The 12234-nt window shown below is 47.5% G+C and overlaps 1 protein-coding gene across 2 annotated transcripts in view; it reads left to right on the top strand.

The window, feature by feature from the left end:
* Positions 1 to 12234, top strand: part of B4GALNT2 (beta-1,4-N-acetyl-galactosaminyltransferase 2 (SID blood group)) — a 43263-nt gene that overhangs the window by 23139 nt on the left and 7890 nt on the right. For both annotated transcript variants that reach the window (XM_004041413.5, XM_004041414.5), the window contains exons 6-10: positions 2246 to 2426; positions 3764 to 3850; positions 7292 to 7479; positions 9384 to 9524; positions 11951 to 12170. In XM_004041413.5, coding sequence (XP_004041461.2) covers positions 2246 to 2426; positions 3764 to 3850; positions 7292 to 7479; positions 9384 to 9524; positions 11951 to 12170 — 817 coding nt within the window. The remainder of the gene's footprint in view (positions 1 to 2245; positions 2427 to 3763; positions 3851 to 7291; positions 7480 to 9383; positions 9525 to 11950; positions 12171 to 12234) is intronic.

The raw sequence follows: 12234 nt of genomic DNA, 5'->3' as shown, positions 1-12234 counted from the left end.
GACCACACTGAAGAATGGGACCCACTGGCTGCTGCTGCTTCTGGTGCAAGAGGAAGCGGCCACTACAGCCATGGGCTCTGGCACTGCGTGGCCTCTGTCAGGGTTAGGGCTGGCAGGACAGACGGTGCTTGTGCCCTGCCTTCCTTTCCCCACTTTACGCAGCTCCACATCAAGATCTTATGGTGCTATATCTGATCAGTGGGATGCAAATTGTGCCCAGAACCCTAACCAAGAGGAATCTGGGAAGAGTGGTTTTAGTTTTCCCACCTTTACATGTTGGTCAGAGGTTGGAATGGGTGATGAGTGAGCAGATCGGCAAGGCCTCCACCACCTGTCACCATGGAGTTCTTGTTTCTCTATGTTGTCTTCTTTTTTTGAGACAGGGTCTCACTCTGTCATCCAGTCTGGAGTGCAGTGGCGCAATCATGGCTCACTGCAGGCTTGACCTCCTGGGCTCAAGCAATCCTCCCGCATCAGCCTGTGAGTAGCTGGGACTGCAGGCATGCACCAACAAACCTGGTTAATTTTTTTTTTTTTTGAGATGGAGTCTCACTCTGTCACCTAGCCTGGAGTGCAGTTGTGCGATCTCTGCTCACTGCAACCTCCACCTCCCGAGTTCAATCGAGTCTTCTGCCTCAGCCTCCCAAGTAGCTGGGACTACAGGCATGCACCACTACACCCAGCTAATTTTTTGTATTTTTAGTAGAGACAGGGTTTCACCATGTTGGCCAGGCTTGTCTCGAACTCCTGACCTTAAGTGATCCATCTTGACCTCCCAAAGTGCTGGGATTACAGGCATGAGCCACCGTGTCTGGCCCCTGGTTACTTATTTTTTATTTTTAGTAGAGATGTGGTCTCGCCATGTTGCCCAGGCTGGTTTTGAACTCCTGCGCTCAAATGATCCTCCCACCTCGGTCTCCCAAAGCAGTGGGATTACAGGCGTGAGCCATCGTGCCTGGCTATATTGTCTTCTTCGTAGTCCTGCTCTGGACCTGAATTCCCTGCTGCGCGTAGTTCCATGCTTATCATCTCTCTTCCACATTGGAATACAAGCTTCATGAAGGCATTTACTGCTCTTTTCCCAGTGCCTGTAACTCGGTTTTTAGAAAGTGTCTGTTGACTGACTAGTATCAACAGTGTCAGGAGTGACACTATTCAATTTCCTTTAATAGATAACTGCGATGACTCACAGAAGGCAAGAGAAGAGAGTGGCTGTGGGGGTAGCAATGGGGTGGAGAGGAGTAAGCCAGTTCTAGCTGCATTTTGGAGGCAGAGCTTGCCTCCAAGAGAGGACTTGCCGCCAGATGGGCTGTCTGTGTGCAGAAAAGGGTAGAGCAAGGAGGACTTCCCTTGGGGCCTGGAACAACTGAGTGGATGGAGGTGCCATCCACAAGGCAGAGGGAATGGAGGTGAGGGTCGGAGGAAACAGGTTTTTAGAGGAAAATCAGTAGTTGCATTTTGAAGACAACAAGTTTGAGTTGCTTGTCAAAGGTCCCAGCAGTTGGAGCTCAGAAAGGTGAGCTGAGACTTACTACAATGTGACCCCATCTGCAAAAGAACGGGTTTTAAACCATGGAAACAGATGAAATCTAGCAGGAAGGTGTGGAGTAAGAAGGGAAAAGAGTCTAGGATTGGAGTTTGAGACCAGCCTGGCAAACACGGCGAAAGCCCGTCTCTACTAAACATACAAAAACAAATTAGCCAGGTGTGGTGGCTCATGACTGTAATCCCAGCTAGTCAGGAGGCTGAGGCAGGATAATTGCTTTAACCTGGGAGGTGGAGGGTGCAGTGAGCTGAGATCATGCACTGCACTCCAGCCTGGGTGACAGAGCAAGACTCCATCTCAAAAAAAAAAAAAAAAAAGGAATCCAGATCAAGGTCTGAAAAACTCCATTTGGAGATATAGAGAGAGAGGAAGAGGAGGAGTTGTCAAAGAGAGGTCAAAAAAGGCTGTGGGTGGAATAAGAAGCCAAGAAGAACGGAACCCTGCGAGCTGAGAGATGGGAATGTTTCCAGAAATGGGTCCTTTCATCCTTGGGGCCCTAGGACTTGGGGGGTTGGGGGCAGGGGCGCTAGCACAGTGACTCCCTGCAGAGCCAGCCCTACACTGTCAAGGGCACCCTGGTGCTTCTCCCCTCACCCTTACGTGCTCTGCCCTGGCTCCTGGTCTGGGTATGTATGTACCTTTCCAGGGAGATATTTTCCAATCCCTGCATTGAGCATCATTCTACCTCACCAACCCTAGGTCACCCTGACAGCTTCTCTGGGGACACTGAACACCCTTGCTGATGTCCCAGACAGTGTGGTGCAGGGCAGAGGCCAGAAGCAGCTGATCATTTCTACCAGTGACCGGAAGCTGTTGAAGTTCATTCTTCAGCACGTGACATACACCAGCACAGGGTACCAGCACCAGAAGGTAGACATAGGTGAGAGCCTGTCTTGGAGTGCAAAATGCTTAGGGATCCAGAAGATACCTCTGGGCCCTTTCAAAGTCTTCCTCCTTCAGGAAGCCTTCCTGTTTTTTGTGTTTTGTGTGTGTTTGTTTGTTTTGTTTTGTTTTGTTTTTTGAGACGGAGTCTCACTCTGTCACCCAGGCTGGAGTGCAGTTCTGTGATCTCTGCTCACTGCAACCTCCGCCTCCCAGGTTCAAGTTATTCTCCTGCCTCAACCTCCCAAGTAGCTGGGATTACAGGCACCTGCCACCATGCCCGGCTAATTTTTGTATTTTGAATAGAGACAGGGTTTCACCATCTTGGCCAGGCTGGTCTTGAACTCCTGACCTCGTGATCCACCTGCCTCAGCCTCCCAAAGTGCTGGGATTACAGGCGTGAGCTACAGCGTCCGGCCTGCCTGCCTGCTTTTAAGATTCCTTCCCTCTTTCCTCTTTCTAATCCCAGACACATAATTTCATAATTACCGTACCCAGTACTATCCCCACATTGCCATTGACCCCACAGAGCCACTCGAGGAGAGAACAAATCATGCTGTGCGCTTTGCACCTGGTGAGAACCATTCAGTTCTTTTCCCAGTCCTCTGCAGCTCTCAAAGCTGAAGATTTCCACTGCAGTAGAGGAGGGAGCCAGCCTGTGCCTCAGCATCTTGTCTTGGGCACTAATAGGAAAGAACTGGGAGAACTCCCCATTCCAAGGGCTTTGTCTCTCCCCTCCTTCCCTCCCACCAAGAAATTCTAGGGAGAACAATCCCTGCCACTCTCAGGGCAGCCTGAGTTTCCTTCTGGATGAGTTAAAAGCACCCTTTTCTCTTTTGACCAGATACACAGGATGCATTCCCAGGACATCAACAGAAAAAAATGTAACACGGTTACAGATGATATTCATGGCCACTAGCTAAAGAGATAGTTCTCCCTACCTTCAGATTTTCAAACATTCCTCTTCATAAGATTACCCTGTGAGGTAAAATAGGGTGGGTATTGTTATCCTGGTTTTGCAGACAGAGAAAAAAAATCAGATAGTAAATGGTAAAGTCAAACTTAGCCCAGACCCTCTGGTTTCAAGCCCACTCCACCCTAACACATTCTCACAGAGGAAGAAATGTGAACTTAGGAGTCATTCAGCACGTTGCCCCAGGGACGCAGCAAGGCGGAAGCCTGAATGCCAGAGACTCTATGGGGTCCTTGATCTCATCCCAGCCAGGACTCTCCCCACCACACCTGTACTCGCCTGTCATGGTGGCTTCCCGGGGTGGCATGGAGTTTAATCCAGACATGATACTCCCTGTGCCATGATCTTATTTCTCCCTCCAGTGAGTCTGGAGTCCAGGTCCTCAGTGGCCAAGTTTCCAGTGACCATCCGCCATCCTGTCATACCCAAGCTATACGACCCTGGACCAGGTAAGGCGCTTGTCCTTGGGGCTCCGTGGTGGCAACCCTGTGAAGCTATTGGTGAAATTTAGAAGGGATCACCTCTGAGACGGAGGAGAATTGATCAAAATGACAGCTCTGATATGCTCCCTGACAAGCTTCGTTTGGAGGAAAAAAACTCTAAGACACAATCCCCTAAAATTGCTTAATTATATTTAACTTATTATGTGGTTGTGTGCTAATTTTGGGGAAAAAAGCTAAAAAATTATAACATTTTAGTAAGTAATAATAATAAAAAGAATGGTATTGAATCAAATTGGAAATCCTGATATAAACCCAATACATGTTGGAATTTCACTCTGTGATAAAGACATCCTGTCTGGCCGGGCGCAGTGACTCATGCCTATAATCTCAACACTTTGGGAGGCCTAGGTGGGCAGATCACCTGAGGTCAGGAGTTCAAGACTAGTCTAGCCAATATGGTGAAACCCCATCTCTACTAAAAATACACAAATTAGCTGGGCGTGGTGGCAGGCGCCTGTAATCCCTGCTACTCTGGAGGCTGAGGCAGGAGAATCACTTGAACCCAGGAGGTAGAGGTTTCAGTGAGCCGAGATTGCGCCACTGCACTCCAGCCTGGGCAACAGAGCAAGACTCTGTCTTGAAAAAAAAAAAAAAGAGAGAGACAGCTTGTCAAATTAAAGGAGGACAAATGAACAAATTAAAAATTGGCTTTTCAAAAAATCACGTGAGATAATGGTGTAGCTATATGAAAGATAAAAAGTTGAATCCAAGTGTGATGGCCTGTACCTGTAATCCAGCTCACACCTCTAATCTCAGCTACTCAGGAGGCGGAGATGGGAGGATCGCTTGAGCCTGGGAGGTCAAAGCTGCAGTGAGCCGTGATCACCACTACACTCCAGCCTGTGCAACAGAGCAAGACCCTGTCTCAAAAAAAATTAACAATGAAAAATAACTTTTAAATTAGAAGTAAAACTTGAATCTATGCCACAGTTCATACCAAGATAAATTCAAATTGATCAGATATCTAAATACGTTTTAAAGTACTAGAAAAAAAACCCTGTAGTTAATTTTTAATTAGCTGGGTATGGTGGCATGCACCTGTAATCCCAGCTACTGGGGAGGCTGAGGCAGGAGTATCATTTGAACCCTGGAGGCGGAGGTTGCAGTGAGCTGAGATCCTGCCACTGCACTCCAGCCTGAGCGACAGGGCAAGACTCCGTCTCAAAAACAAAAAAATAAAAAAACAAAAAAACTTGTAGTTTCAAAAAACATTCTTAGGGTATAAGGCATGACACAAAACTCAGAGACCATAAAGAAAAAATTAAAAATATAAAATATATAAAATTTTATATATTAAAATTAGCAAATTTTTTTTTCTTTTTGAGACGGAGTCTTGCTCTGTTGCCCAGGCTGGAGTGCAGTGGCACGATCTCCGCTCACTGCAAGCTCCACCTCCCGGGCTCACACCATTCTCCTGCGTCAGCCTCCCAAGTAGCTGGGACTACAGGCGCCCGCCACCATGCCCGGCTAATAAAATTAGCAAATTTTAATAAGTAAAGTCAAATAACAAAGGACAAATTGGGAAAAAAATCTTCGATTCACATTAAAGACAAAGGTCTATTTTTACTTAAGAGCGTCTATGACTCAATAAGAAAAGAACACCCAATAATGGAAAAATGCATAGTTCAGAAAAAATTAAATTCAGTAACACTTTTAGCCATTAAAATATATGCCCACTCTCACACTGAGAAAAGTGCATATGAAAACTGCTTTCACATCAAAAGGTTTTGGACAGGGCTGGAAAAACAGCATATCAACTGTGGTTAGGAATGTAAATTGGCACCTCTCGGGAGGCATTTTGGCAGTTCCTATCAACATTTTAAATGTGTATATCCTTTAGGCCAGCAATTCCACTTCTAGAAATTATCCTACAGATATTTATATCTGTGTGAATGACATTTGTTCGATTGCAGCGCTGTTTGCAATGACAAAAAACAGAATGGGCTGGGCGCAGTGGCTCACACCTGTAATCCCAGCACTTTGGGAGGCCGAGGTGAGCAGATCACTTGAGGTCAGGAGGTCAAGATCAGCCTGGCCAACATGGTGAAAACCCATCTCTACTAAAAATCCAAAAAATCCAAAATCAGGCATGGTGGTGCACGTCTGTAGTCCCTGCTACTTGGGAGGCTGAGGCAGGAGAATAGCTTGAACCTGGGAGGTGGAGGTTGCAGTGAGCCGAGATCATGCCATTGCACTCCAGTCTGGGTGACAGAGCCAGAAACTGTCTCAAAAAAAAAAAAAAAAAAAAAAAAGGGCAAGAGGGTGGCACAACTTCTATCCAAACGACTTCTGATTTTTGTCATTCTGGGAAAGTGGCTCTGTGCACTCACCCACAAACAGGTAGGGTTGTGGCTTCCAGCATGCATTAACTCCAGCTGGCCCCATGCCATGCAGACATGGCAACTGCACAGTCAGATGCCAGTTCTCCATTTAGTGGCTGAATCCCAAACACATCTGCAGCTCCAGTTGTGGCATCACGGGGTCTTTTCTGTAGGAAAGCTGTCCCCTCTCCAGTCTCTTATACGTCACATGCCTTAAGATGGACAATTCTGTCCAGGCCTTGCGATCTCCAAGTATTTGGAGACATTTCTAACCATGTCTTCCTGAGGATAGAGATCAGGTAAGCTTTTTTCTAGGAGTTGCAGATGATGGTAGAAGCAAGTCTCAAGATTTGTAGATATTTTCTCCTCTTCCTGGGCTTCATGACCCTCCATATTGAACCCTTAGATGGGCAAAGCTCTGTGCATTTCAACTCCTAATATTAAGATGAAGGCCAGAAGCAGTGGCTCATGCCCATAATCCCAGCACTTTAGGAGGCCGAGGCAGGTGGATCACCTGAGGTCAGGAGTTTGAGACCAGCCTGGCCAACATAGTGAAACCCCATCTCTACTAAAAATACAAAAATTAGCTGGGTGTGATGGTGCATGCCTATAATCCCAGCTACTTGGGAGGCTGAGGCAGGAGAATCACTTGAACCTGGGAGGCGGAGGTTGCAGTGAGCCGAGATTGCACCATTGCACTCCAGCCTGGGCAACAGAGGCAAAACTCCGTCTCAAAAAAAAAAAAAAAAAAAAAAAAGGAAGAAAGCAGGACATAAGCAAAGTGCTAACAGGCAGGAGGTGTAAAATGAAGCATTCAGACAGACAGTTGGGAAATGACATAGTGGAGCCAACAGAACCAGGAAATGCAACAAATTGGGTATGTTGTAAATGTCTTTATTTTCTAATGCAACTAACAAACTCTTATTAAGCACCTCCTGGGTACAAGAGGCATGAGACTCACAGACACTGACAGGTTATGGCAGAAAGAAGCCATCAGATCAAAGCAGGAAAAGACAGTGAAGCTTCCTACAGGACAGAGCTCTGACACCCACTGTTTTCTGCCCAGAGAGGAAGCTCAGAAACCTGGTTACCATTGCTACCAAGACTTTCCTCCGCCCCCACAAGCTCATGATCATGCTCCGGAGTATTCGAGAGTATTACCCAGACTTGACCGTGATAGTGGCTGATGACAGCAGGAAGCCCCTGGAAATTAAAGACAACCACGTGGAGTATTACACTATGCCCTTTGGGAAGGTATGTCCCTCTCAGATTGGGTGGCACCTGCATTCCAGGACAAGAGGGCCCCAGGGTCAGGTTCTACCCTGGGTGGGGCTGCTTCCTCAAGGGTCTCCCCAAGAAAGCAGAGTCCAGGAGTGGGAATGGGTGAGGGCTGTCCTCTGAGTCCCATTGCCGATTCACAGAGAAATTGGTCACCCTCACTTCTCTGCATTCATGAGGTGGTTATTCCACCTTTCCTCATTTTTTTTTTTTTTTTGAGATGGAGTCTTGCTCCGTCGCTCAGGCTGGAGTGCAGTGGCATGATCTCAGCTCACTGCAACCTCCACCTCCTGGGTTCAAGTGATTCTCCTGCCTTAGCCTCCCGAGTAGGTGGGATTACCAGCATGCACCACCACACCTAGCTATTTTTTGTATTTTTAGTAGAGTCAGGGTTCACCGTGTTGGGCAGGTTGGTCTCAAACTCTTGTCCTTAGGTGATCCGCCTGTCTTGGCCTCCCAAAGTTTACAGATGTGAGCCATCACACCCAGCCTCTCATTTTTATTTTTTTTTATTTTTCATTTTTTTTGAGATGGAGTCTTGCTCTGTCACCTAGGCTGGAGTGCAGTGGTGCAATCACAGTGATCATGACAGCCTCAACCTTAAAGGCTCAAGTGATTCTCTCACCTCTGCCTCCCTAGTAGCTGGGACTACAGGCATGCACCATAATTTCAGGCTAATTTTTTAAATTTTTTTGTAGAGATGGGGTCTCACTGTGTTGGCCAGGTTGGTCTCGAACTCTTGGGCTCAAGAGATCCTTTCACCTAGGCTTCCCGAAGTGCTGGGATTACAGGCGTGAGCCACTGTACACCGCTCCCATCTTTCCTCATTTCCGATGTGGAAATCGATTGGGGCCCTTATAAGCGACTTGAGGTCTCTGACATCTCAAAGATTCCTGACATGTAGAGAAAGCTGTCATCTCCATGATTCTACCAGAGCTAGGGTCTTGGTCTCTCTCTCCTCTTTCCCTCTCTCCCTCTTTCTCCTTGACTCTCTCTCCCTCTCCACTCTCTCTTTCTCTCTCCTTCTCCCTCTCTTCTTCCCACCTTCCCTCTCTCCCCTACCTTTCTTCCTCCCCACTCTCTCTCTCTTCTTCCCACCCTCCCTCTCTCCCCCACCTCTCTCTCTCCTCCCACCTCTCTCTCTCCCTCCCCACTCTCTCTCTTCTTCCCACCCTCCCTCTCTCCCCCACCTCTCTCTCTCCTCCCACCTCTCTCTCTCCCTCCCCACTCTCTCTTTCTCTCCCTCTCTTCTTCCCACCCTCCCTCTTTCCCCCCACTGTCTCTCTCCCTCCCCACTCTCTCTTTCTCTCCCTCTTCTTCCCACCCTCCCTCTTTCCCCCCACTGTCTCTCTCCCTCCCCACTCTCTCTTTCTCTCTCCCTCTCTTCTTCCCATCCTTCCTCTCTCTTTCCCCCACCTCTCTCTCTCCTTGCTACTCTTTCCCTCTCTCATTTTCTTCCTCCCTCTCTCTCCCCCTTCCTTCCTCCAAGGACAAAGGAGGAAACGAATATTATACATACCAGATGTCCTTCAAACTTGACATCTTACAGGAGACAAAAGGAGAGCCATAGAAACTGTCAGGTGAAAAGGGACTTCAGCCAATTTATATAGGCCACAGAGCCAAGGAATGACTTTCTAGCCTTTCTTTGTCTCAGTCTTTGATCCACATAGTCACTGTCTCTTCCAGACTTTCTCTGAGACATGGACTTCCTTCAACCCTGTGGTTCACAGCCTTGGCTGCACACTGGATTCGCTCGCACCAATTCTAACGGAATTTGTCTGGAGTGCATGCAGCCTGGCTGTTGGGAATTTAGAAAGCTCCCCAGGTGATTCTAATATGTAATATGGGCAACCACTCCTTTAACCTCATTTCATCTACAGGGTTGGTTTGCTGGTAGGAACCTGGCCATATCTCAGGTCACCACCAAATACGTTCTCTGGGTGGACGATGATTTTCTCTTCAACGAGGAGACCAAGATTGAGGTGCTGGTGGATGTCCTGGAGAAAACAGAACTGGATGTGGTAAGGGACAGTTGCCAGTTTCACCCAGCCACAATCTGTAGAGATGGAGAAGAGGGGAGAAGAGAGCGGGAAGAAATATATTAGAGAAGAGGAGGGGGAGGGAGGGGAGGGAGGGGAGGGAGAGGGGCTGGTGCAGGAGGTGAATAGGCCAGTGCAACCCAGGTGGAGAGTGCTGCACCAGCTCACGCCTCCATACTGACTTTTCTTTGAGTAAATTACACCCCCTCCCTCATTTGCAATTGTTTTCCTTTAAAATTGTGTGTTTATGCAGCATTTCTAACTCCCTCCGTTGACTAGTATGAGATTAAAGACAGGAGCATTCTGGTTCTATCACACAACATTAAAAACAGTATAAATGGTACAAAGCTTTAAAAGCACACACGGCACTAATGACATTCTAAAAAAGAATAAGAAGAGAATAATAAAAACAGCCTAGGTGTGATGGCTTACACCTGTAGTCCCAGCACTTTGGGAGGCTGAAGCAGGAGGATCGCTTGAGCCCAGGAGTTCAAGACCAGCCTGGGCAACATGGCAAAACCTCATCTGTATAAAGAAATACAAAAAATTAGCCAGGGATGGTGGTGTGCATCTGTAGTCCAAGCTACTCAGGAGGCTGAGGTGGGAGGATCACCTGAGCCCAGGAGGTCAAGGATGCAGTGAGCTGAGATTATGTCACTGCACTCCAGCCTGTACGACAGAGTGACACCTGTCTCAAAAAAAGAAAAGAATAAAAACATCAAAAGTAAATTCACTGTAGAAAAGAAAAAGGGGCATGGATGAGAAGGTAAGTGGTGTCGTGATCACAGTTAACTCTACTGCAAGTGGACAATCCCCAAAACACCTAGATCAGCAAAGACATCTCTTGGCAACTCTTACAGAGACCAGATCACGATAACTTAAGAGAGAAGATGTTCCAGCTCATGTAACAACCACACTGGCAGCTGAGTTGGCTCCAGGATTATCCTGGATCAGCTTCCTTTTCTTGTTGCTCCTCAATTCTTTGGTCCCTGGCTGCATGGCCAGGAGGAAGAGGGGAAGAGGAAGTGAAGGGAGAGCAGGTTTCTTTTAAGGATGTGATGTAAACGTTTCTCGCATCGGTTCTAAATCATACCCCTTCAGCCAAAACTTTGTCACACAGTGAAACCTTGCTGCAAGGGAGGTGGGGAAATGCAATCTTTTTTTTCTTTAAATAATAAATGGGCTTTTGTTTTTTATTTTTATAGATTGAGGGGGCCCAAGTGCAGATAGCTTATACACATGTATTACGTAGTGGTGAAGTCTGGGCTTTTAGTGTACCCATTACCCGCATAACGAACATTGTACCCCACAGGTAATTTTTCAACCCTCACCTACTCTTTTTTTTTTTTTTTTTTGAGACAGAGTCTCGCTCTGTCACTTAGGCTGGAGTGCAGTGGCGCAATCCCGGCTCACTGCAGCCTCCGTCTCCCAGGTTCAAGGGATTCTCTTGCCTCAGCCTCCTGAGTAACTGGGACCATAGGCACATGCCACCATGCCCGGCTGATTTTTGTATTTTTAGTAGAGACAGGGTCTCACCATATTGGCCAGGCTGCTCTCAAACTCCTGACCTCAGGTGATCCACCCACCTCAGCCTCCCAAAGTGCTGGGATTACTGGTGTGAGCCACCACGCCCAGCCTAACCCTCGACAACTCTTAACCTCCTACCTTTTGTATTCTCCAGTGTCTATTATTCCACACCGTATGCCTGCATGTACCCATTGTTTAGCTCCCAGAAATGCAGTCTTTAGCTGACTAGTCGACTATGTCGTAAAACTCAGAAGGGTCATTTATTAAAAGGAAGAAGGAAAGAATGGGTGATGGGGGACAATGAGCAGACTTTACCACGTCACCCTTAGAGGATTATGATTCTTTCAGAAATAGATGTACTTGCTCATCTGTTGTGCTCAGGCTCAAACATGAAAATGCACATCTCTTCCATGAGTGCATGGATAGGCAGCTCCAAGAGGTAAGCCAGGAGCAGAAAATACTAGGAAGACAGCTTGAGACAAACAGCTCCCTGCAAGAAATCTAGCAAGTGGAAACTCCACAAATGGACCAGTGCACACAGGCTGCCTCTTACCTGTACTGCAGTACTCCTCTCCCAGTGGAAGGGAGTGAGTTATCTTCTTCTGGAAAGGTAACCTTCTTTGGTCTTGGGTAAGGGTTACTCATGCCAAGGAGATTTTCTGGGGTAGGCAGGAAATAAAAGAGCCCAGGGACCCAACAGTGGTATAGTGAAAGCCATGGCCACAACAGCAACAAGTGAGTAACTGAGGGATAATTTGAAGGATAGATAGAGAAATAACAATTCTTGTTATAGCCGAGGTGCAGTCCAGCAAGTCTTCCTGGAAGAGGCAGGATGAATATTGATCTGCACTCTAACATGGATTTCTCTGCCTGCTGGCTAGGTAGGCGGCAGTGTGCTGGGAAATGGGTTCCAGTTTAAGTTGTTGCTGGAACAGAGTGAGAATGGGGCCTGCCTTCACAAGAGGATGGGATTTTTCCAACCCCTGGATGGCTTCCCCAGCTGCGTGGTGACGAGTGGCGTAGTCAACTTCTTCCTGGCCCACACGGAGCGACTCCAAAGAGTTGGCTTTGATCCCCGCCTGCAACGAGTGGCTCACTCAGGTGGGAAGGCTGAAAGAGTGAGGGAGGGAGCTGGGCTGGGAATTAGCTGCAGAAGTTTGTTCTT

The sequence above is a fragment of the Gorilla gorilla genome, chromosome 4 (genome assembly GCF_029281585.2).
Source record: "Gorilla gorilla gorilla isolate KB3781 chromosome 4, NHGRI_mGorGor1-v2.1_pri, whole genome shotgun sequence".
Taxonomy (NCBI): domain Eukaryota; kingdom Metazoa; phylum Chordata; class Mammalia; order Primates; family Hominidae; genus Gorilla; species Gorilla gorilla.
Note: the sequence above shows the minus strand (reverse complement) of the source record. Positions and strands in the feature narration are given on the sequence as shown.